Source organism: Aythya ferina (genome assembly GCF_964211825.1).
Source record: "Aythya ferina genome assembly, chromosome: 3".
In the NCBI taxonomy this organism is placed as follows: Eukaryota; Metazoa; Chordata; class Aves; order Anseriformes; family Anatidae; genus Aythya; species Aythya ferina.
This window is the reverse complement of record NC_140298.1, coordinates 72,214,313-72,241,600: the sequence shown is the minus strand read 5'-3', so window position 1 is coordinate 72,241,600 and position 27,288 is coordinate 72,214,313. Positions and strand designations below refer to the sequence as shown.

General features: G+C 39.0%; 1 protein-coding gene across 1 annotated transcript in view; it reads right to left on the bottom strand.

The window, feature by feature from the left end:
• SLC16A10 (solute carrier family 16 member 10) overlaps positions 1-27,288 on the bottom strand; it is a 67,069-nt gene that overhangs the window by 24,167 nt on the left and 15,614 nt on the right. The window contains exons 2-3 of the mRNA XM_084513603.1: positions 8,025-8,169; positions 4,371-4,809 (exon numbers count right to left, since the gene is read on the bottom strand). Of these exons, the coding sequence (XP_084369729.1) occupies positions 4,371-4,809; positions 8,025-8,169 (584 nt within the window). The remainder of the gene's footprint in view (positions 1-4,370; positions 4,810-8,024; positions 8,170-27,288) is intronic.

The following is a 27,288-nucleotide window of genomic DNA, read 5'->3' as shown; positions in this document are numbered from 1 at the left end:
CAGCTGCAGTGCCAAGCCAGCAGGCAGCAGCTGATGTGCTGTGCCTGTAGCACACCGTGCCTGCAACCTTCAGCTCTGCTAGGCTCGACTGGTGGCACACAACTGGTAGGCACGTGGAGCATGTGCCCGCTTCACGGGTGGTGTTTGGAGATCCTTGGAAACAAAGCTGAAATCCTGATAAAAGGTAGTAGTACACAGGTAAAGAAGATGGCTGGGCATAGTTTTCAAGTTGGACAGGCCCAAGGCAGGCCTTCTCAGCAGCAGAGGAAACTCTTACTTTCAGGAGAATAATTTACAACTCCATCCCTAAATCTTTCCTGGAGCATCATATGTAGATTTGTTTTCACTGGGCACTTGCAACCAGCAGCAGTCTAGCAGCCTGACTATTGCCGACCATCCCCAACAGCAGAAAGATTTCAAGAGTTTTAGCATAATGAAAGCTGTCAGTTGTCCAAGCATGAAATCCCTTTTCCAATCTTGCATACAAGTTTAACAACACAGTAAACCATGGCACAGTAGTAACTTTCATTTTCTAAAGCAGAGGAAAGTAATTCTTGGTTTGGAAGATGCACAAACAAAGGTCATTTTTCTTTTCCTTATAGCCTTCAATTTATCTGGACCTTTTGGAAGTACATTAAATCTGTTTGTTTTTTGTTTTTTGTTTTTTTTTCTTTTATCAAAGCAGACAAAACTAGGTTCAAAAAAAAAAAAAAATCCAGAGTTATCTACTGGAGTTTAAGTATTTGTGTTGAAGGGCAGAATTCATGCTGTTCCTTCACAGAGGCGTTCTCCAACACTTGCATATTCAGACTTTCAAATACAGATCCACAGAGACTTTCTAAAGTTTTAGGGAGTCCTCCAAGCATACAGTGGGACTTCATAGATCAGGTAGATGGAAAAGACCTTCAAGATCACCAAGTCCAACAAACCTAGATAACTCTACACATCATTGCCCACCAGCAAATAGCATTATAGTTCTTATTCATGTTTTCATAAAAATAAATTCATCTTTCAAGTGTCCAGTTATAAAAAAAAAATACCTTCCTTTTGAAATTACTATACTAGCTACCATTTATATCAATGATATGTGTAAAGGCAAGAACGAAAGCTAAGCTGCTTCTTGTTTAGAAGGACTGTATTTAAAAACAGTGGGAGCTTACTACGCATTATTTAAGATTTTCCTCTGGTTTATAGGAGAAGTAGAGCAATTATACTGTAAAATTAGGTATTTAATAGGAAAAAAAAAGTTTGTTTGTTTTCAATAATAAGACTTATAAGTGAGGAGTTCCTACAAGTTGGTAGAGCTTCTTCTCTCAAAAGTGACATAGAAACCAGACTGACTAACAAAGATTTGGTTAAAAAGTTAGGCTTCATTATTCATCTGAATCCAAAAAAAAAAAAAAAAAAAAAAAAAAAAAGGCATTTAAGTCTCTTAATTTGGAGACAGTCTTTAAAATAATAGATTATAAAGACTGTAGAACTATTTAAAAGTAGGATATCAAGCACTGTATTACAAACAGCCTCCATCAAATTTTTTTAGAATCACAGAATATCCTCAGTTGGAAGTATATCCCTGTTAGACCCACAAGGCTTATCGAGTCCAACTCTTGTCCCCACACAGGACCACCCAAAAATCAGCCCATGTGTCTGAGAGCGCTGTCCAAACTGCCCTGGGGAGCCTGTCCCAGTGTCCGACCCCCCCTCTGGGTGCGGACCCCCCTCTGGGTCCTGACCCTCCCCTGTCCCAGCTCCATGCCATCCCCTCGGGTCCTGTCGCTGTCCCCAGAGAGCAGAGCTCAGCGCCTGCCCCTCCGCTCCCCTCATCCCTTGTGAGGGAGCTGCAGGCCGCCATGAGGCCTCCCCTCGGCCTGCTCTGCTCGGGGCTGAGCACACCAAGGCACCTCAGCCGCTCCTCATATGTCTTGCCCTCCAGACCCTTCACCCTCTTTGTAGCCTTTTCATGTACTACAGCTGTATTTTGCAACAAGATTTTTTGCCAATCTGATATGGGGGAAAAAAAAAAAAAAAAAAAAAAAAAAAAAAAAGCATATTCAATACTTGTATTTTAGAGGTTCTGCTTGGCTAGTCTTGTCCTTCAATTCTCTGGAAATATTAATAGCTGTATCTAATAGCTAATAGTATTCTTGGCTGCATTAGGCAAAGGATTGCCAGCAGGGCAAGCGGGGTGATCCTTCCCCTCTAACTCAGCATAGCTGAGGACATACCTGGAGTACTGTGCACAGTTCTGGGCCCCCCAGTACAAGAAAGTCCTGGACAGAAAAGAGTCCAATGGAGGCTGCAAAGATGATCAAGGAGCACCTTTGAGGAAGAGAGGCTGAGGGAGCTGGGACTGTTCAGCCTGGAGAAGAGGAGGCTCAGGGGGATCTCATCAATGTGTATAAATACCTGAAGGGAGGGTGCAAAGAAGACAGAGCCAGGCTCTTTGCAGTGGTGCCCAGTGCCAGGACACAAAGCAAGGGGCTCCATCTGAGCACCAGGCAGCACTTCTGTGCTGTGTGGGTGACAGAGCACAGGCACAAGTTGCCCAGAGAGGCTGTGGGGTCTCCTTCTTGGATGTCTTCAAAAGCCCCCTGGACACATCCTGGGCAAGCAGCTCTGGGTGCCCCTGCTTGAGCAGGGGTTGGAGCAGGTGGCCTCCAGAGGTCCCTTCCAAAGCGATTGTGTAATGCTTACTCTACAGCACTTCCCCTTTATTCCCCTGAACACTGTTTTATTTCAGAACATCTCTACAGAATTTTTGAAAAACAGCATGAGATCTAGAGTCATAGAATCATTCAGGTTGGAAAGGACCTCTAAGGTCATCAAGTCCAGCCGTTAACCCAGCACTGCCAAGGCTACCACTAAACCACGTCCCTAAGCGCCACATCTACATGTCTTTTGAAGACCTCCAGGGACGGTGACTCAACTACTTCCTTAGGCAGCCTGTTCTAATGCCTCACAGCACTTTCAGTAAAGAAATCTGTCATAGTGAAGAAAGATGTCACCCTAGCCTCGTCATTGAATTAGACAATTTCCAAGGACTATTCACTGTTTTACAGAATAAGATCTACTTATCATTAAAAATTAAGTAACAAGAACCAGCCATGAATAAAAATCAGTTTATAACTGCTCAAAAGCAAACCACTGCACACCCCTAGGTATTTTTTTTCTAATGTTAGTATGCATGATCCAGAGTCAGTAACCTCACCAATGTATTACCAGAACGCAGTAATGCCACCTGCTATATTATACACAAACTGAAGGGTTTATAAAGAGTGAGAAAATTTTTGATAGAATTCAAGACATTTATTATCATGAATCTTACTGTAATGTCATGGATGAATAATAAATATTAATGTGATATCCCTGCTTTCTTTGTGTGTAGTAAATCTACTAGACCATGCCCTTTATCAAATGCTCTTGAATGGGAGGATGAGAGATGATGCACAGCCCATTGCAGGTTTGGTGGTTTGTTTTCTTTCCCCTTTTAACTTCTTGGTTTGCAACACTTCAGTTTAGACAGCACCACCAGGGTTCAAACATAATTCACCACTGTATAAATTCATCTTAACTACACTTCATGTAATGCATCACCCAGTTGCATCTAAATGTCTTAGATTAAAAGTGTACACGCCAAAAAAAGGTTCAGTACATGAATAAGAAATGGTTGATTGCCAGATTCCCCACCATCAGAAACTAAAGCTGTAGCAGTTATTGTAAACAGTGATAAAAAAAAAATGTTGAAATGGCAACTAGAAGCCCCAAGATAACAGGGCCAGAAATATGTGCTATAGTGATAAACCACAAAAGTAAAGTCTGAGAGACAGATAAATCCTAATCTTTTGCATTTAACAAAAAAAGGAAAATAGCTGATAAAATATAGCCTAAAATGCAATTTTTAACAAACATATCATAATTTAATGGAACAAAAATTAGAAATCAGATATTTTTCCCTTTTCCTGCTATTTACTCCTTCCTCCCATTATACCTCTAAAATGCACAAGTACCATTGGCAATGTTTGCAGCTGAGTGGCAAAAACAACAAGCAATCCTCCTTATCACCCTCTTCAGAATAGCACAGAATATTTTTCAAATGTCTCTTTTCATGGTTAAAGTATTTTACATCTTTCTTGCTATAGAACCTAAAGTTGAGAACGAGGAGCTAAAATTTTAACTGGCTTAGTCTACTGGTTTTGATTAGAGCCCTAGAATCTCCTTTAATCACAGACATCATCAGAATTAATTTCATGTTTCTCCCCAAAACATCTTTAACTTAAATGTTGATTCCTATCACTGATCTTAGTTCATAGCACAAAGGGAAATTACAGTACTTTTAAACACATCATATGTAGGAAAAGATCTGCACTTACCAAGTGGACATAAGGCACAAAGTATCCAAAAAGTGCAGCTGGAATCCCAAAAGCCCAGATTCGGTAACTCATAACTTTGAAAACGGAGAAATTGAAAATCTTTTTCTCAGGAGGAAATCTGAACTTGCCCTTCTTTGCTACCTCCTTGTCTTTGGCGTTGGAAATGAGGGGTTTGTACGTAAAGCCAGCCAGGAACAGAATAAACATAAGGACGCACAGGACCCGTAAGGTGTTGAACAGGTCAACAGAATCAATCAAAACTCTCAAGAGGAAGGGCAGTGTCACAGTGAATAAGCTGCTGCCAGCAGTGACGATGCCATTCACTAGTCCAAGGCGTTTCTTGAAATAGTGCCCAAGAATGACCAAAGACGGCTGGTACGCAAATGAGCAGCCGCAGGCAAATACGACTCCATAGGTGAAATACAGAGGTTCAATGGTGCTGTATCAAAAGAAAAGAAAAAAAAATAATGTTTCGTTAAGCACTTATACTCACATTGAACTACCATATACAAGAGTTTTTCTAATGAATTGACATATTTTCAGGAGTGAGTTAAGAGTTTATGTGTACTTGTGGTGGAATTACACTGTGTAAACTTAATTAACCAACTCTTTTTTCTAATGAACATTTCCTAGAACTTCATTGAACAGAATTAGTTAATTCAGTAGAATTATACCAAGTAGCAGTTATTTCGGTAGAATTATACCAAGTAGTCTGAATAAAATTTTAAAAATCATTGTCAAGATGAATGCGCCAAATATAACTTTAAACATATTAGTGTTTTTTTTTTTTAATTATTATTTTTTAGTGTTTCTTTTGTTTGTTTAAATATGATTATATTGCTTTGGCTTATACATTTCTTCCTTGTTCTAGCAGTTCAAACATAATATTTGGTCCTCCTCATGAACCGAGAAGAATTAAACATTTACATAGCTTATTATGAAAATACAACAGCAAAAGCAGTAAGCATTATTAGTAATAAAAAGATATTTTTTTAAGTTTTGGTAATATAAACCATTATTAGGAAATGACAGAATTTTTAGTTATTATGGTTTAAGACAAATATTCCCTTCTTTATTATATATTCTAAATTCTTTGTTTTGATTCAGATACTGGATATGCCAAGAAAGAAAAAAGAATTGATAATGAAGTATTTCAGCTCTTGTTAAGGAGGATCCCCATCACAAGTTTCTCCACCATCACCTGCATACAGCATGACTGAAATTAATTAAGGCCATTGCATTATATCACAGACAGACATAAAAAGCTCATTGAGCAAGAAATCTTAACAGTATGTAGTAACAGTGTTAGTATTAAATTAGTACTCTACTATCGATAATTCAAAGAAGACATTTTTACATTTTGATGAAAGAGCACGAGTGTGTGAAAAGCATTATAACAACTTTCTAAAGTGAAATGTGATTTTTTTACTTTTTTTAAATATATATATATATATGTTTATAAATGAACCATAGGTTCTTTTTAATCTGCTAACACCTGCTTTTAAAGCAGTTGCAGAAAAACAGTTTATTTATTTATTAATAGTATGAATGCTTTATTTGGCATGTTTCACCACAGAATGTTAGCTGCCAGCATGTTCTGCAAGCTTCCCATGCAATTACAGAAATTCTTAGAAAACAGTATTTGATTAACCATCAACTATGGTGTTGTGTGTAATTGTGAAAAGGACTACATGTGTAACATTATTGTTGCTTTCGAAACTAAACTATCAATTTATAAAACATTATATACGAGGTAGCCAAAAGAAACAGTGTAAGAGGGAAAGACTGATTACCTTAAGCAATGGAAAACATCCAAGAAAAATAAAATCAGAAGATATAAAATGAGAGGAGGAACATAATACAGTAAGGACAAATAACTTTTGCTTCCTTTCTGTGGATTCAAACAGTTTGCAGTATGATATACATAAAAAAAAATTTCCTGCGCTGCAAATGCTCTTACATCTCAGCTTCCTAAGAGATACAATTTGTATCAAGTATGTATGTAACAAAAGCAGTAAATCATATTTAGATTTGCCTGCTGTATGAAATTTCACCACTTCTAGAACACTTCTATATCTGAACTATACATCCTCAATTAACTGATAACATCAGCATAAATCATTTTATAGTGTGAGTAACACAATAAAACACTAAGAATGCACATTAACCTGTAATGTACTATAATAAGAACTCATCTCATTCAAAGCACAAGTGCTGCTCAAATTCTAAAACAAAATTCAAACAAGGTGAAGTATTTTTTAAAACCAGTACAAAATAACGTCCTTTGGCATGCAGCTTCTGTAGTGTTGTTCCAGTGGATATCAGGGAAATGTATAAAGATGACAACCTTTTCTTCAAAGGCAGGAAACAACTTTCCTTTTAATTTAGCATTAATGAGGCTCTGTTAGTATTTATCAGTTACCACAATATTGTGTTAAACAGGGAGAAATGACTTTTCCAACACATATTCTTTAGTTTCCACCTCAAATGTGGTGACAAGCCTCTTAAAACATATCACGGAGTAGGTGCTCTGTTTAGTTTGTTTGCTTTAAATAAAATGTATTTGCATTTGGATTAACTAAAAAAAAAAGGAGAGACACTTGCTCAAGTAGCAAGTAGTAGTTTTCCATTTCCCATAAATATTATTTATTGTCAGAATAAATAAAAACACAAATCTCAGCACCTAAGCAAGGACCGCTTGTCTTCTCTTTCAGTAAACTTGTGGGTATGTTTTCATGTTAGAGGACATAACCCAAGCTAGATGCATTAGCTCAGGCATGGTGCCATGCAGCATTGACATCCACCCATTCAGGTAACAGAGAGCTCACATCTGTCTGGTTCAGAACACAGGCACAGAAAGCACATTCTCTCAAGCCTGTTGGTATAGAAATATGTTTTCTTCTATGCAGAAAACTTTTCAGAATTTTGCTTTTCGTTCAAGCCTTGTATGCACTTAGCAGAGTCTCTTAGCAGACTGAGAACTGGATGTAACTATAGCTTATTTTGCTATTTTTCTATCTTCACTGAACAGTTTCTGCTGATGACTAAAGTAAGCTTCCTGTTTCCTCATCTTCCACTGTGCATGTAAAACAAATCAGTCACTCAAACTTCCTAGGATTTATTCTGCAAAATTTACAGAAAACAAAGTGTAATCTGGAGGGAAGAAAACCACTCGTCTACTGTTTAAGTATTTTTAGTCACAAAAGAAAGAACTGAGATTTCCTTAAAGACAGTAAACTCTAAGCATATATCATTGTACCAAGTTTGTCACTATCTTAGGGTTAGGCAACTGGAACAGTAAGAATAGAAGAAAACATTGATTTGACTGAATATTAACACCTCCCTGGAGGTTACTGCGTAGTCTTGCTGTCGATAGACTCATACATAGTAGCTCCTGTTAAATAGGATGTGCTGTTATGAGGTTAGATTATATTTTAAAAGTAATTTTTGAAGTTAAAAGCTCCACTTGGGAGTTTTGACAAAAGGCATATATTTAGAAAAACAGAAACAGAGAGATCAAGGTTTCTAAGCTTCAGCTAGCAGATAATATAAAACAGCACTGCTTATTTCTTCATATTCAGCTGATAGGACCAACATAACCTCTACATTGTAAAACTGATAAAATACACTTTGAATGTAAATAAATGCTTTTACCTTACAAAAGAACTTGAAAGGAGTCCAACAAACCCTACTGCAGCTCCAATAACAGCAACTTTTCGACAACCAAACAGGTCTGTGAATATGCTGACTATTGGAGAACAGAAGAAGACCATTCCCATAGAAAGAGAGCTCACCCATGCTGCAGAATAGAAAAAGACAGTGTTTTAGAAGACCGAGTAATTAAAGCTTTCAGCTACTATTTGTTTTAATTCAGAAACATATCATGATACCTAAAACTGTATGTTTATATAGTTTTAAAAATACATTTACCTAACATGGTAAAAATTAAAAGCCTGACCAATTTACATGATCAAATGATTTAGACTTCATCAGTTGAAGAAATACAATTAACTACACAAATTATTATTGCTTTTCTTTATTCTTTTTTTTTCAACACAATTATTCCACCAGTGACTGAGCAAGTATTCAAGATGATGACTAGCCCATTAACGATAACTCCACGCCACGTTTATTCTGAAATATATAGTAATACATTTCACTTGATTTAACTCTATGCTTCAATGACTTTAAGCAGCTAGGTTTGCTGAAAAGTTTAACAAACTTTAATTGCATCGATCTAGATCCAGCTCCAGCTCTAAAAGTATTGCTTAAACTATAGTTGTTTGTTTATAAATAAATGAGTCTTTAGATCATTAAGACTCTGTTCAGGTGAGTACACTAAAGTTACAAAACACACTTTTGTGGCTGAATTTCGAGCATACCGACTCACGTGCTACAATACCTTCAAGTAACTTAGGTGGAAGAGTATTTGATTCATTTTAAATTAAAAATCAACTTTCTGCTTCATTTTATACGGGCATACAGAACTGCATCATTTACCAGCTAGCGTGTAATCATTCTCCCAAATGCGCATTAGTGATGTTACACTCAGTGGTGCTCCCAGGTCATAAAGGTAACCCATGCTGTTCTAACACAGTGTTTATAACAAGCATATAGAAGTGGGTAAACTTCCCCATCTATTTAGGGGAGGAAAAGTAGTGAAAAAAGCTTTTGATGCAAGATGCATTGAGAAAAAATATCTTAACTCCTTTCTGGAATAGGTTTAAATTTGTGTAATAGGTTTAAATTTGTGTTGGGATTTTGTTTAGAGTATCTTTGCTAAAGACAGTTAGATAAGCAACTGTGATTCAGTGATAAGGGTAAATAAGGCTGCCCGAAATCAGTAAGTATCCAAGAGACCTAAGGGACACTGTTTGGAAGCAGATATACTAATACCAAGATTTATAAGCTGCTGAAGTGCTGATGAGGCATATGCACTGATGAAGACCCCATTGTGCTATGCACTGAAAAAACACAGAGTAAAACAAACAAGCAAACAAAGAACCATTTCTTCAAAAGAGTTTACAATGTAAATGAAAGACAAAAGAGAACAGATGGCTAGAGACAAATAATGAGAGCACATGAAATAAAACCGTAATTTTAGTGCAAACAATGATCTCAATGAACTATGAACTGTTTGGGATAGTTTGTTTTTCTGTGTGTGAGCGTGTTGGTGGTTGTTCTTTTTTGGGGGTTTGTTTTGTTTTTTGAGGATGTGATAAATATTGTGGAGTTTCAAGGACCATTGTAGAGGCATTTTGTTGCCCAAAGCCCCATCCAGCTTGGCCTTGACCACCTGCAGGGATGGGGCACCCACAGCTTCTCTGGGCAGCCTGTGCCGGTGGGGCATGCCTGCCTCTGCCATCCAAGGCCAAGAGGACAGGCAGCTGGAGAAGTGGGCATGGCGAGGCCCACTGTCATCAGATCAGCAGCGGTCAGAGGAATGTCTGAAGCTCCTTTCTGCCTGCCTATGAGAGGCCAAAGGCAGCCGTGGCACCAGAGAAGCCCACCAGCGATTGCTGGCTGTGAGCATCCAATCTCACACGCATGGGTAGACGCACCTCAATCCCTGCGACAAACCAGCTGAAGAAGCTGAGCAACTGGAAGAGTTCAAGAAGCCCGCATAAAGTCACAGCCTAAGTTACTTCAGAGCCCCATGTAAGCGTGCAGCAGCCCTATTTCCCAGTTAGCACAGGCTGTGTGGTTCGTGTAGCATTCTCCTTGGCTTAATCAAATATTTTATAGTACTTCTTAATGGCTTACAGAGCTAATAAAATTAGAATATAAAAGCCTGCAGTGAAAACATTCAGCTCAAATGACATTCAATTAGCAACATGCTGACTTTGTCTTTTCATGTTTCCTAATGAAAGAAACATGCCTTTATCACTTGATTTCCTCCTTATTACTGCAATGACAGGCTGGCCTAAAACAGAAGGGGGGTTGCGCAGATTTCCCACATAGCGTGCGGTAGAAAGGAAGGACACGGCCTTATTATGAATGCACTGTTTTTACATGGCAAGGTTTTGGTAGCCAGGGGGCTGCAGGGAAAGTTAATTCCATCCCTGCCAGACCCAGCACAACCTCCACAGCGGGTCCCTTTTGGAGCTGGCTCTGCTCTGACCTGGGGCAGCTGCTGGGCTCTGCTCACAGAGGCCACCCCTGCAGCCCCCTGCACCCAAGCCCTTGCCACGTAACCCGACGCACTGACGCATTTCACAACAGCACCACGACTGAATCCAGAAGCAGGAGTCCACGCTTTACCACTTACCCACCTACAGGAAACTGCAGCCCTCTCCTGCACAACTAACTAAAAAAAAACCTAAGATATCATAAGCAGAAGAGCACGTGTGAATAACTTATTTCCTTAAGGCAAGCAGGTCCTACTGCAGTATCTTGATGCTGTGAAGAAGGTGAAGGCCATATGCGATTTTCAATTTTTCTTTGCCCGAATAAGCTTTCAGGCATTCTTCCATTTCTTCCACTCAGTGTGAGAAAGGTACAAGTTGTAATTGTCTTCCGCATTTTAAAACATAAATTACAGTAACTGTCCCAAATAACTAATATGAAAAATTACAAATGCACAGCTTGCCAGGATTGCAAGAGTTCTCTAGAGCACTTATTACATACTAATTAAAACATTTTTCTTCCAGGCTATTGGCTGCTTTCCTGGCCACATGCTGGCTTTATTCCAAAGCTGTTAGTTCAGATAGTAATACAACACCTAAGTGCTCCGTGTAACTGCATTAACATTCATACACAAAGCATGTTGATTGCCGCAGAAGAAAAGCTATTCTTACTTTAGGAGGACTTAAGCCCTCCTTTAGGCACTGGAACTTAAGAATTAACTCCTCAAACCATGAAACTGCAAAACAAACAGTTATTGAGCTTCCTTAGAAAACAAAACAGTAGTTCTTACGTTAAAATATCAGACCATTTATATTGATATACCACGCCTATTGGTAGCAACACTATCAAAAAGTGTTTCTATGCCACTGAAAAAAATATATACGGTAACTAAAATTACACGAAGTAAAAATTACAGCTCCGTGTCCTTTTCTTATCAGTTCACTACAAATATAAATTATGCAGCTGTAATCTGAGTGCATGTTCGCACACTATTTCTGTTCAAAAGTCTACAGCTATAGTATATATACATGCAGCTATATACACATACTCCACAAATATGCTGCCATTTTACTTTTTTTAATCTTTTTTTTTTTAAAGTTTTTAAGTTGTTGTTTTTGTTTGTTTGTTTGTTTTTTCTTTTTAAGTAAAAGCAAAAGTTTTTTTTGGTTTTGTTTTGGTTTATTAATTTAAATGGCATGTCTTGCTTTAGCAATAAATGTAAGTAGCCAATATCTGACTGTTCCCAAAAGCATCCCCATTGCCACAGCTGGATTACACAATACACATTGATGTCCCAAACTACATATCAAGCTGTCAGAAGTTTTAGTTCACTCTCTAGACACAAACACTAAGACTTAGAAGCCAACAGAAAATAAAGCATTAGTACCGTATCATGTTGAATGCTTTAACCTTGCTTTAACATAAATAAAGGCTACCCCTCCATAACATTCCCCTTTACGCCAAAAGTTTTCTGTGTGTTACACTAAGTCTTATCAGTTTTATCCTCACAAATGTCTTTCAAGTGGTTGGCTTAATACACTAATAACACCATTCATGCCCTAATGAACTTCAAGATTTTTTCTAAATATTTTCCCCCGAGAATTTTCTCGTTGAGACAGGGAACAAAAAGCTATTGTCTGGAAGAGAAGTGATGGGCGCAAACGAAGAGAAGAATATTTAAACTGAGGATTCAAAAGCAACTCTGAAACGTTTTGTTTCCCCACATTAAAAAAAAAAAAATTAGACGTGTTTGTGTAGCTCATGCAGCAAACCAAGACAGCAGTATAATTACCCCACACAGGATAGCTGGGAGAACAATGTACTTGGCATTACACGCGCTAAGACGGAAGCACAGACCTTCAAAAGCAAGAGCGAGCTTTCTAGGCTTAATATCACAGATATTTGTGCAGATTGCCATGCACTAAGACCCACAGCTACACTGTTCTGAAATATCTGCAGAACAGCCTGGCCAACCATCCCCTACAATGCTGCTCGCTGTCAGGTGTGCTTCCTAAAAACCCCACCTCCCACTGTCCCCTTAGGTAACCAGCACAGTAGCTCGGGCTGTACGACACCGACGGCTGTCAGTACGGCCTGTAACGATGCTGGATAATGTAAAGTTCTCGTTTTAACTCAAAATGAGCAGAAAGCACAGAACCAGGGACAAACTGCTTCAGGCTCTAGAACTGAAACCAGGTCAGTCTCTAGATTTATGAGATGGAAATAAACACTTCTCTCACATACTAAAGGAAATATGTGAGATTCTTACTGTTTCAAGTACCCTAGAAAGTAGATTTCTAAGAAAAAATGTTTTGAAGTGAATGTGTAAAATAAGCAATATAGGACAAGCTATATGGGCAGCACACATTTAACAACTTTCACTGTCACACACTGAAAAGGTTTGCGTGGAAAAAAGTAATGTATTACAATGAAATTATAATACAGAGTTAACGTAACTGCTTAACTAATGGCACTTTGTAACTTCTGAATACACGGCTTTAATATTACTTAGGAGTGTCTTCCTTGTATTTTTATAAAAAAACTTGAAGAAAAGGGAAAGACAATATTTACAACAGAAGTATGAAGGTTTTTACATTAAGTGATTAGCTGTGATTTATGCAAGAACGGGGACTCTCCCAGCCTCAAACCATTCACAGACGAAGAACTTCTTGAGCCAGTCTTGTCTTCTGTTTTGAAAATAATAATTTCTTTTTTTTTTGCCCTCAGTGCATTCATTGGCATTCAAGTGAGACTTCTCTTACGAGAACTTCTATTTCTATCCTCTCCCAGAACACTTGTACACTTTCAGCACCCACATCACCTTACAGCAAACTACTCCATAACTCAGTCTTCAGCTCTCATTAATAATTCCTTGCCTGCATAATCAAATTTACATGGTATTTATTTTAAGAATGAAGTAACTGCAATACTGTCTAGATCAGACTAGTTTAGCCTAGCATCCTGTTTCTGATCACCACTAAGTACACAGACAAAGAACATGTAAAACAGGGCTAGCATACTGTAATACCTTTTCCTTTGCTGTGTCCTCCCAACAGCAATAAGCAGCTTAGAAACCTCACAGAATCACGGAATCATTAGGGTTGGAAAAACTCTCCAAGATCATCTGGTCCAACCATTCCCCTACCACCACCGTCACCCACAAACCATGTCCCCAAGCACCACATCCAGCCTTTCTCTGAACACCCCCAGGGACGGTGACTCCACCGCCTCCCTGGGCAACCCATCCCAACACCTGGCTGCTCTTTCTGAGCAGAAATGTCTCCTCATTGCCAACCTGAACCTCCCCTGGTGCAACCTGAGGCCATTCCCTCTGGTCCTATCACTAGTTACCTGTGAGAAGAGGCTGACCCCAGCTCCCCACACCTTCCTTTCAGGTAGCTGTACAGAGCAATGAGGCCTCCCCTGAGCCTCCTCTTCTCCAGACTAAACACCCCCAGCTCCCTCAGCTGCTCCTCACAGGCCTTGTGCTCCAGGCCCCTCACCAGCTTCAGAGCCCTTCTCTGGACATGCTCCAGGGCCTCGATGTCCTTCTTGCAGTGAGGGGCCCAAATCCAAACACAGTACTCGGGGTGCGGCCTCACCAGAGCAGAATACAAGGGGTTTTCCAAAGCAGAAGGCTGCATCTAAACATTCCTCAAGAACATTTAGCTCTACCGATAGTGCTTTGGCTCCACTGCATTTTACTGTAATCAGTTACAGAACACGCTCAGGCACCAATTCTGGAGGAACGCTGTTTTAAGTCCTTGCTTCTTGAAAAAAAAAAAAATAGGTGCTGAAGATCATGTTAATAAGCCTCAGCAGTTCCTCAGGAAAAATAAATAAATAAATAAATAAATAATCTTAGGTTCGAAATGTTAGGTCAGCCACCAATTCTTTGTATGTGGAACTTAGGAAAATGTAAAGACTCTTTCAAGTAAGAAAAAAAAAAAAAAAGGGCAAAAGTGAAGGATCAGGATACTTTCCCTCCCCTCATCCCCCTCAGGAAATGGGAAGAAGTAGATGGCATCCTTGAATTTTAAGACAAAGAGATCCTTACAGGCAGATCTCTAGAAACTATTATTAGCATTACAGATGTAAGCTTCATTATTATAAACTACCAATCTCCCTCCTACTGATGCAGTTTTTCCATCAGAATTGTTTTCTTCCTATTGCACGTACCCAGAAGCACAGGGTTACCCTCTGCCTAAGGCACTCCAGACACATCCTCTTTTCCCCATTAACTAATTAATTAATTATTTTTTTTCCTCCAGGGAAAAGCTAGTAATTTGTAAAAGGTGGAACTGTTCAAGAGCTGTTAGCTAGTGACAGTCCCACAGAACCATCAGAATATCCTCGCATGCCCACGGAGCCCCTGTAGGTCAGCCCCCCAGAAGTTGCCAGCCCTATTTTTAACCAGCCTGTCGCTAGCCAAAGATGTCAAATGACTTGCGCCACATTCCCCGCTGACACGAGCTCACGAAAACTGTCTGACAGCTCAGGAGCTTCTCGTGAATTCCGATGAATTGAGAGTACCCCCATGTTCCTATCACTGGGGGCACAGTGGAGAGAACTACTGAATTTCCACCCAGTTATTCCCATTGCTGAGCAGCCCCTAGATCACAGAACGTATGTCAGTAGACAAAGGACAAGGGAATTTGAAATTATGTAGTATGGTGACACATACATATATATATATATATATCCATACACATACATGACATCTAGAATCCCCACTGTCATAAAGCGAGTGCACTGCTTGCTCTACTCAAAAAGACTGCTGGTCCCATTTAGAGCAAGTATGTGTTTAAGGTCTAAAAATAAATTTATGACATAATGCTGCCACAGGAAGTTTCCTATACTCTGAACTCAGGTTACACTGCAGACATCTGAGGTAGGCTCTCCCTTAAAGCAACGCTATCCAAAATATGAGCCCTGATTTAAAGGAAAATTTTATTATATTCAGGGCAAAGAAATTGTAGTGCAAGGAAATAGCTTCGGTGTCCCCAAAATAAGTTATCTTGAACAGTCTTTAAGAATCAGAGTGATCTATAAATCTGATCAGATTTCCACAACACAAAGAGATCATGGCTAATACATAAACACTGATGAACCAGGCATGAGTTGAAATACCTCAGAGGAATACAACGCATTGCTTTTTCCCCTATCCTCCTTTCTCTTGTCCTTTGTGAGCCAGTCAGTTATTAAATAACCTTATTACTGAAAGATGTTGGGAACTACAATGAATCAGAAACCAAGAACTATATGTGACCCACTGGATCCCAATAAAGAGATCTCTGTTTCCATAACCAAGCTGTATGCTATCACAGCATTAAGTCATGAACAGACCACAAAAATCAGTTTAATCTGAATGAAAAGACTGAACTCAGCAGACTAGAAATAGCCGTAAGGTTTACTATGTTTATGCACAGCATCTCTTCAGCACGCCCTGTGACTGCCCAAAATGCTACTTCAGATTTCAACGTGCTGTTTTGATCTTCGTGCAACAGGGTGGAAAGAAGTATAAGCTTGCCTGTAGGTTGTGAAAGTAGCAGAATAAGTTTATATAATATGAGTAAGAACCTATATATTACAAACATTATATTAAAATCAGAATATAGACTGATTTCTTCTAAGGATTTATACACTGTGTGTTCTCTTGACATCATGTGTGGAAAAACTTTAAAGACCACCAAGTGCCAAAAGGGATTTGTGTATATCATCAACACAGTGATCTTCCCCACGCTTGCCATTTACAAAAGCAGGACTAGACTAGTTTCACCCTCTGGCTTCAGAAGTAATGACAAGATTAGAATTTCTACTGAGATCAACTCAGATAAGACTGCGAGCATAAGCTGCAGGGAAAGAGAAAGAAATCAGAAAAATGGGTGAAATCAGAAAAAAACACAGTGATGAAACAGCTAGATGCAGTGACAGTGGATAACTGACAGCTTCACAATTTATTCTTGATAAAATAACACAGGCTTAGGCAGTTTTGAGGTTGTTTTGTTTTTTGCTTTTTTTTTTTTTTTCTTGTTGCTCCCCACCCTTATCACATAAACAAATCAGATAGTCCTGCTGAATCCAAAGCAAACATCATAGGAAACTAATCGTGGTGTTTTCTTCAAGCTATATGACACCAAATAAGACTCTAAGATGGTTAAAGAAAGATGTCCTTACAGCCAAACAACTTTTACTGCTAGAACTTCAGAGCTTCTATAAAACTGGCAACGTTAAAGTAAAATAAAGAAATATTTAAGTTAATAAGAACTCAAAAGACAAAAGCTCAAAAATAAAAAATGCACTGTTAGTCAAATTCTGCTAGTAGAGATTACAAACAAAAGCCGTCAGGAACCTTTTAAAAAAGGCTGAAGTCAATCATTAACAGAAAAACGTACGCGTTCGGATTTCATGGCAAACTGAGCTTGACCTTTGACACTTAATGAAGTCTGAAAATGCTGTGGTAGGAAGAATAAACAAGGAACAGATCGATAAGAAATGGCTGTAATCACTTGTTTTTCCTTTCAGAAGTCATACAAGAATGTTTTCTGCTGACTGAGACAGTTCTTAAAGCACAACATAATCATATTTTTAATTAATGACCTGAAAAATTGGAGTTCCGTTTCAGATTCCCAGGCATGCTTTCATCTTTCCTTCCCTCTCTCCCCCACCCCAAATTAGCACAGTTTTTTTTTTTTCCTTTCTCTAAATACCAACCAGATTAACACCAAGAATCACGTTCTGTTTTGATTTCGGTTCTCTGCATAACAAAGTGTTAGCTCCTCAATTCAAAGATGACAGCCCGATTTGCCAGAAGGGTTTAATGTTAACTGCTGTCACAACCAAGTTGCACACACATATCCAGAACACATCTGCAACCAAACACAGCAGGCAATGCTCTTGTGTTTTAGAGTTGCACCGTGGATTATGTAACAAGACCCAAATTTTAAAGTTCTCAATGAAGCTACCAGTCTTTTTCCTTTCCCCCCACCTCACTTAGATTGGGCAAGGACCTGCAAGTCAAAATTTGTCTTTTAAATGATGCAAGCCCATGGCACCTCTACAGCACCAAGTCCTTGTGAGACCATGATGAAGATTAAAAGACACAATAATAATAATAATTTAAATTAAAAAAAAAAAAAAAACACATTTCACAGCTAAATTTGGTATACTATTTGCAGTCCAGGACAGTAGCTTACTATCAAGCAGCTCACAAATTCATTCTAACTTTTCACATGCAAAGATGCTTCTGAACCCATCACAGTTGGCTAAGAGACCCCATCACACGTCAGTAACTTGGTGAGCATCCCCAAACCCCACTATAACAGCACGTGTTCCCTGAGTACACTAATGTATGCCCCCCCCCCCCCCCCCCCAATATGTTCTATAGGTCTCTCTTTAAAATCAGACTTAATTTAGGCCTTAAATCCATACCTTCAAGGCTCTATTTGTTTCTATTTATATAGAAACAAAACTGTCAATTGTGAAACAAGACATTTCAACCCAAGAAAATGTATGTAGTATTACAAGTACAATTACAACTGGACTATTTTCAGATGACTGTGTAAAAATTAAATATCTTCATAGGCTAAAAAAGGGATTTATATGCATCACATTTTCCCTCCGCTTCACTTCTCTTCCCTTCAAATACTGAAAACAGTAAAATAACAGAGGCACTGTCTTTTTTTTGCAACACAAATGCATTAAAATGTTGTCTCTTTCAGAAGATTAATAGGAAGAGGGAATCATTTGCATAGAGAGCTTGATAAAAGCAAATACAAGATAAGCATACACGACAGTAATTCTCTGTGTCAGCATGTGCCCTTTTTATCAGCTACACGCACCTGTGACTCAGCTTGTGCCCTCTGTAACCCTTGTAACCAAGTGAACCAGCCACTAACTCTTGACCTTGTGCCTCTGTATCATCTCCATCCAAAACTGTCAAGCCTGCCAGTATTATTAACTGGGATATTAAACTGCTTCTCGTTAACTTTATGTCCAAATGCTTGTGCAGTCACCTTCTTTCTCGCGACTCAAATGCTGTACATCCAGAAAACCTGAACGAATGGTCAGTTTGCACAAACTATACAGATACACAGCACAACTCACAACCCTGATCCATGTGACTCACTGCATATGTAGCATTTCACATCTGCGACTCGCTTAAGGCTGTGACAGAGCTAGGACCTAGGAGCTACAGCTTTCTGAAGTGCTGGTTTGCAGGTTTGGAGTTTTCATCTGTCCCATCTAGTCTAATATCTGGACTGAAAAAGCAAAAGGTTATGCACATTTTTATCCAAAAAAAAAACAACTTCATTTTTTCAAAGTCATTTTCACACAACTTCAGCATTTCATCCTCAGCATTAGCTAATTCCATAGCAAAATATAGCAACTTCATTTAAAATACACACAAATGGGCAAGTAATTCAACTACACTAGTTTTAAAAATTTAAGAAAGCAATTATTTTTTTGAACTAAAATTCTATTTGCTTAACATAGAAAGTAAATTTTATTCTACAACATTTGTTACATATATAGGTACTTCTAAGCACCACAGGTGGTCTCCTTTATCATGCTATAGTGCTCTACAAAACTAATAAGGTTATGCTTGAAAGACATCCAACCAGTTCTAAAAATACTGAGTATGCTTCTAAAGAAATTAAGTATTTCCAAAATTTACATAAAATTTTACATAGGAAAAATCTAGTTTTAAAAATAATGGAGTAGTAAAGTATGTTTTACATAGAAAACAAAAAGCAGATATAAACAATGGTATTTGGAACAAATTTGTTGTTTAACTCAAGAAACATCTTTCTATTTCAACAGTATTTCTAATTATTCTTCTTCTACTTTGGATCTACCTTTTAATGATCCTTTGCCAAAACCATGATACCTGCTCTTAAAAATCAAAGTCAGGGTTATGGTAAGCAGATACAACTTTCTGAAGATTCTTTTAAAGAACTAAAATTTCTGCTTGATAAGAATCCCGCTTATCTTAAAAACAAAATCAATGGATTTACTCAATATTTTGAGGTATTCTGAAAAATATCTCAAGTGCAAAGCTCTTATTTATAAAATATGTACAACAGCAGCAAGCTGTAAGCCAATCATACTGCTGGTTCATTTCCTCCCCCATTTTTCACCAATGCCTTTCGCTCTTCAGGCTTCTGGGTTGCCGCATTAAAAAGACTCTTTGTACCCGACATAAGCAAACAGATACAGGCACACACTGTCTAGCATGATTTTTTTCTCTGAAGTCCTGGATTAAAACACTGTTTATTGCTTCTTTAAGACATAAAAATCTTTCTGCACTGTAATATTTGGTCAAGACAACTGTTGTAATCAGTCATCTCCTTGAAGATCCAATGAGGGTTGAATGACCTCAGGGAGTTTCAGTGCTTTCCTCCCTAGCCTTTCACTAGAGAATTCTTATCTTTATTTGCTGAGATGAAGCCTACATCCACCACTCTACAGAGCAGTTGCAATAGCCTTGCTTAAGCTGTGCAAATCTGAAACGCTCTTCCCTGAAGTGACTCAGCTATTTTTGTTGTGTCAATGGCAAGAACTGGGAATATAATCAGCAGAGAGTTTTTCCAGGTTTTATTGCAGAATAGTATGTCATAGAATAAACAGTCATTAGAAAAAAAAAAAAAAAGAAAAAAAAAAAAAACACTTTGAAGTCTTTCTGCTGAAAGATCAATCTCCATCCACTGCATCCTAATTTCTCAGAAGTGAGCATTTTTAGTTCACTTTCATCAGCTTACAATCTAAGCAACGAGTAGCTTGCCTACTAGCAAATCCACAACCATACTTTAATGTTATTTCCAGAGCACTAGATTCCAGCACACTAGAATTACACCAACAATTTGCCATCTTTGCAGTCAGAACTTAACTCCAAATGAATGAGTGAATAGGAAATCAGAATTTCTTATTTCTGAGTTTAAGGGGAAGGAAAGGACTAAAATATCACTGCTGATCTTAGCAGGTGTCAGATTGTGAACTCTTTCTCTTTGTGTACAGAGTTGGGTTATGTGATAAGTTATCATCTGCACACCCATCAAAGGGGCAACAGCAGGAGGGGGAGCCCAAATTATGCCTTGGCTTCTACCAGTCCCACCACAGAAGTAGTGAGCCCATCTCCACATATCTCAGCAGCTGCTGTACAATACATCAGTCGAAGCATCCAAAAAGAAACAAGATAGCAAATATCTAAACTTTTATGTATAAATAGTGGACAGTGAACTTTGTGATCCCTAATCAGAAATATGGAAAATTGGTGCATATAACTTCACCTTGATCACAAAAAAAAAAAAAAAAAAAAAAAAAAAAAAAAGGTGTAAACTGGCATTACACAAAATTACAGGATTTTTTTTTTTTTTTTCCTCAAGAAAGATCCCAGAAGGCACAATCAAAAGGCAAATTCAAAAACCACATACCAATAGTATGCCTGTCTCTGAGTACAGTTTGGACGAACTTTCAGGTAAGACTGCAAATAAAAAATTTAGTCTAATAGACTACACAAGTGATTAACTTGTATAACTTGTGTCCCAAGGCTCTGGGATCCCAGGTGCCCTGGGTTGGAGGACCATGACTGCAGGAACAATACACTCCCAGGAACCTCAGACTTAGTGGGATTTGCTGCTCACCTAGATACATATAAGTCTACAGGACCCAAAGGGATTCATCCCAGAGTACTCAGAGAGCTCACTATTGTCATCATGACAACTGTCAATTATTTCTCAACCATCTGAGGACTCTGAAAAGGTCCCATTTGACTGCAAGCTGGCAAACACTATTCCAGTTTTCAAGAACGGCAAGAAAGATGACCTTGGTAGTGGTCTATGGTCTCGCTTCAGTGCCTGGTAAAATTATGGAGAAAAATATTCTGTGAGTTATTGAAAAACATCTGAAGGTCATTGGTCACAGCCAAGATGGGCTCACAAGGGGAAATTCCTGCTTAACCAACTTAATTTTCTTTGATGAGAAGGTCACCCATCTAGTTGATCATGAAAAGCTAGTTTATGTAATCTTTTTGGATTTCCATGAAGCTTTCAACAGCTTCTCAAAGTATGCTTCTAGACAAAATCTCCAGCATACACCTAGACAAATATATAGTAGTATGGGTGAACAATGGGCTGATGGGTGAGGCTCAGAGGATTATAGTAAATTGGGTCACATCAGACTGGTGGCCAGTCACTAGTGGGGTTCCCCAGGGATCCATTTTGGTGCCAGCTCTCTTTAATGCTTTCATAAATGATCTGGATGCAGGACTTGAATACATATTGAGTTTGAAGATGATACCAAATTAGGAGGAGCTGTTGACTCCCTCAAGGGCAGATAGGCCTTGCAGAGAGATCTGGACAAATTAGAGAGATGGGCAATCAATGACCATGTGAAGTTCAATAACAGCAACAGACGGATTCTGCACCTGGGACAGGGCAACCCTGACTGTATGTGCAGAATGTGGGACAAGAGGCTGGAGAGCAGCCCCGCAGAAAGGGAGCTGGAGTTCTTGTTAACAGCAAGTTGAACCCTACAGCATGCCCTGGCAGCAAGGAGAGTCAACCATACTCTGAGGGGCATCAGGCACAGCACTGCCAGCTGGTCGAGAGAAGGGATTGCCCTGCTCTGCTCTGGTGTGACCTCACCTTGAGCACTGTGTGCAGTTCTGGGTATCACTATATAAGAAGGACATAAAACTACTAGACAGTGTCCAGAGGAGGGCTACAAAGAGGGTGAAGGGTCTGGATATGAAGACGTATGAGGAGCAGCTGAGGTCCCTTGGTGTGCTCAGCCCCGAGCAGAGCAGGCCGAGGGGAGGCCTCATGGCGGCCTGCAGCTCCCTCACGAGGGGAGCGGAGGGGCAGGCGCTGAGCTCTGCTCTCTGGGGACAGCGACAGGACCCGAGGGGACGGCATGGAGCTGGGACAGGGGAGGGTCAGGATGGGGGTTAGGGAAAGGGTCTGCACCCAGAGGGGGGTCGGGCACTGGGACAGGCTCCCCAAAAAGAGATAGAATCAGAGATAGAATCGATAGGAATAACAACCACCCCACTCAGTCCCGTGGCACTCCATCACCAGAAGGTGGCTGCTCTTTGGATATGTTCTTCATGGCAAGAAGGTCCCCTGTGTAAGGGATGAGTCAGCCCATGAGTAGAAACCAATCAGGAGCCTAAGGCACAGAGAAACTGCGAAGTATTGGGCAAGTTGATAGGATTTGGAGAGGGAGAAATCTGCATGCATGAACAAGACAGTCTGAAATACCAAGAATAAGAAAAGGATTAGACTGATAAGCCCAAAGAGCTAAAACTGTGACAGCAAAATCCCAGGTTTTCTCTGGCACTGGCAAGATGGAAAAGGAAGATATCAGACAGTAGGTCTGATAAACATACTTTGGTGGTTTACATGGTAATACCAGATTAGGAGCTGCTGGTATGAAACTGATGGGTATCTGCCACTGCTGTTTTATAAAAACTTAAAGAAATTGTGATAAAAAGATTAAGGCTGATAGGATTGGACAATGACTTGAGAATGCCTGAGTGTGGAAGCTCCAGAAAGAATGTGAGAATGGCCTTAAGCACATTATGCACTGATGATACCTAGATAAACAGATCAAAGGACACAGTAGGTCTACATACCAGCTCCCCAAAGTACACAAGCTGGTAAAAACAAGGACCACATTTACACTAAAACAAAGGACAAACCATAGACTTAAATTGTTAGGATGACAGCACAACAGCACTGGGGCTGTAAAACAGCCAACAGGAGACAAAAGCCAGTTAATGACTCACAGAGGTGGAATAGGACAGATCCTCACCATTAACAGCTCCTGGGGTACAAAAACCACATCCAAATTTAGCATACAGCTGCTGACCTTAGAACCACCCAGAAGACAAATATTTGATAGCATCTCTCATCCCCCACTTCATTCCAAGGATATCTGGCCAGACCACTTTGACACATGCAGCTGCGTGGCCTGCCTGCTACTTGTAGACACGTGGTGTGATGCTCCTGAGTATGTGGGTATGACTGTGTGAGTGTAGGAAAATAGTCTGGTTTGGTTTTGTTTTTAATTTAAAAAGTCACCTCCCCATCCTCTAAGGGATCACAATGAGCTTTGCTACATTATGTGCTACAGAAATTCCGTGGGAGTAATGGGATAGATAAGAGAAGTAAAAGTGATACCACAGCAAAGGGGATAATCCACACCATTTATCCACTTTAATCCAGGCGTTAAGGAATCACACACTCTAAACTTAGTACAAACCATTTTATTTCTGACTCAAGATTCCCCACTATTTGGCTGTGAAGAAGATTTGGTTGCAGGAAAAATTGCTGCTTTCCTTAATAGCATCTAACACTAGTTTGTTGTGGTTAAAAAAAATAGGACGATTCGAATGTCAAACCACTTCAAATTCAACATTCTCTTATGGCTCCAATTTAATTATTTTTCACCCTGAGTACTCCTGGCTTACAAACCTCACAACTTGAAGACCAATTCAAGACAACTACCAATACAATCATGTAGCATTTTAAAACACTTTGTAACTCTTAAGTGGTGTCTTCTGTTTCAGCTAGAGAAAGCAACATCCCTCGCAACTTGCATCCTTCGGTCATTTTTTAGGATTACATGGTCAACCCAATGAAAGCAGCTAAAAAAGAGGAAGACTCGTTAGAAAACAAGTGAAAATAAAAACAAGGTAAAATTATTAAAAAGGGGAAAATAATTAGGACAAGAATATGATCTAATAAATTATTCTGCATGAATAATTATCATCTTATCAAAATTCACACTGTTCGTGAAGCTCGCAGCTGGAAACAGCAGGGATATTTCAGGTCAAGAAAGAGGTTCTTTGGCAAAAACTACACAAAGAAGTTACTACACAAAGAAATTTGCACAGCTCCTGCCAACACCATGCTTAGCTTGAGGCAATGCTATTACTCTCAGGAGCTCTGAAGTGACTTTTTTCCTCCCCGTCCTTACCAAGATATCCAGTAATGATAAAGTTATCCAGTAATGAAAAACTATTCCGGTAATGCTACAACCAGATTACTCTGAAGTATTTATCACAGACTAAATATGAGAAATTACATAAGCTTGAAAATAAAAATTCTCAAACCCACAAAGTTAATGAGTGTTTATCTTCCTTTGGCAAATGAAACTAGAGACAGCCCCTTAGAAACCAGAGGTCAAATTCATTGAAGCTTCTCATACTCCAGAGGAGTAGGAGAATATGAGAGTATACTGTCAAAGAGATCAGCCTCTTCTTTCTTTATAAGTCTGCAAGGAAGACAAGAGTATCTTCCTCCCTTAACCCCACCACCCCTTCCAGCCAAAGGATATCTCCACGTAACCTAGCCCAGACAAAAAAAAGCCGTACACTTCAAGACAGGCGACCATAAGTAGTAGATTTCCTCCAAATCTGAGCTAAAAATGCTTCTAGGTGCAGGCTGGTAGGAGTTTCATGAAGGATAATTATTCTTTCCAGAGTTTTAATAAAGCCAGATAAAATAAGTTTTATTAAAAAAAAAAAAGCAATAGAGGAAAAACTTATTTGTGTTTCAGAAAAATACATCACATCTTTACCATGCAGAAGTGGTATTAAGAATTGTTTTAGAAACTAATCCTTCCAGATGAAAAAAGGCATTTCAGTAAATAATTTGAGAAGTCATGTGTTAAGCATGTTTTCTGCATTTTAAGAAACTAGAATAAGACTTAAAAGCAAAAATTATCTTGTTCTTTCTTGTACTTCTCGGACAAGCTTTCTTTGTTCTTCTTCTTTCAGAAGGATTCTTTTCTCTCCCTCATCTAATTTTTATTCTTCCTTCACCATAGTAAACTCACCTCCTCTGATGAAAGGACTCTTTAAAGCAGATAAATATCATGAGCTTTTGAATATCTAAAAGATATTTAAATATGTATCATGCATCAATCATGAGTTGTGATTAAACTTTTTTTGAATAAAAATATTTAAGTGTTTAGGTATCTCCAGTCATCGAGAATTATTTGGATATACTAAAGTAAATATCCCATTTAAAATTGATCTAGTATTAATTGTTGTTTTTTTTTTTTTTCCAGCTATCAAAAGATTCATCCATCCATCACAAAAGCTTCTTATAAAAACAAATTTTCCATAAGATTAGAGAAAAAGCTTTCTGAAGTATTAACTGGCTTAACAAGAAGAGGTCACATTAGCATACAGGGAGCAGTTACCAGCAACATCCAGAAAACGCGAGTCCCCTTGCTGTTTGGTATATTAACAACTCAAGGCTACAGTGACAGAACTCACTTTGGAACAGAAAATTCAGGTGATCACAGTAAGATGTTTATTTTATTTGACATATACATGCATGCCACACACAGAACGGATATGAGTAAATATTAACTTTCATTTATTTCTCATAAAGCATACAAATGGCTTGGGACTCACAGAGTTATCAGAAAGTACATTTAGGAGGCAAGAAAATATAGTGTGTAGAGAAACATTTCAGCTGTGTATCCAATACAAATGAGTGTTCTGAAGTCCAAAACGTATTAAGTGTCTTTGGAAAAAAAAAAAAAAAGAAATCAATTGATATAGGGTGGGCTTCTCTGTCTTGCCAAGTCCTAAAACTGAAAAGGGAAGAAAGCATACAACAGGAAGAAATACTTTTTAAGCTTCCTAAGTATCTCTTACTTACTGGTATTGGATAAAGAACACTGGCTTAAAATTGATGTAAGTGTGATCTATTATTTTCATGTTATTCTTTTTGCTTGTGCATGATCCAGTCACAATGTGTAGCATTATAGTCTTTCAGTGCTGTGTACCAGTAAAGCCATACACCTTGTTTTACAAGAGAGAATACACATGAAAAGAAAGACTTTGCACTCACTGAGTTGGGACATCAGTATATTGGAAGGAGTGAACGACATGCTGAAGGACAGGGCTGCTGTGAGCAGGAACCTTAACAGGCTGAGAAACAAGCCAAGAGGAACAATGAGTTTAAAGGCAGAAGTAAAGTCCTGCTCCTGGGAAAAAAAAAAAAAAAAAAAAAAAAAAACCAGGAACCAGTATAGGCTGCAAGCAGATTGTTTGGAAATCAGACTTGCAAAAAGAGATGGAGGGAACTTAGGCATGAGTTGAATCTGATTCAGCAATCTGGCTTTCAGGAAAAAAAAAAAAAGTTCTGCATTAGCTCAAGCAATGCCAGGAGGTTGAGGGAAGTGGGCATGCTTCTTTCATAGGGCTGCATCTGGACTTGTGATGGGTTTTCTACTTCCCAGAACGAAAAAAGACTGTAACATATTGGAGAGAGTGCAGCAGAAGGCCACCAACACAACCAGGGACTGGGCCATTTGGTATATGAAGAAAGGCTGGGAGAACTGAGTTTTGTTCATCCTTGCAATGATTTACCTAAGGTTGTAGGCAGCAGTAAGATCTGCACTGCTTACAACTACCTAAAGGATATAGGGAAAACAGAAGGATAGAGAGAAAACAGAACCAGACTCTTTTCCAGGGAGCACAGCGAAAGGCCGAGAGGCAGGAGACATGACAGAACATGGGATTTTTCACCAGGAGGGAGGTCAGACACTGGAATGTGCTGCCCAGAGCAACAGTGGAACCTCTGCAAACTTGACTGGACGAGGCCCCGAGGGATCTGACCTGACTGGACTTGCTCTCTGAGCTGGGGGTTGAACAAGATGGTCTCCAGAGACCCTATCCAGGCTTAATTATCCTCTGATTCTATGAACACAGACGCCAGCGAAAGACTGAGTGAAACAGGACTATTTCCTCTAAGATGAGCTGCCAGGACAC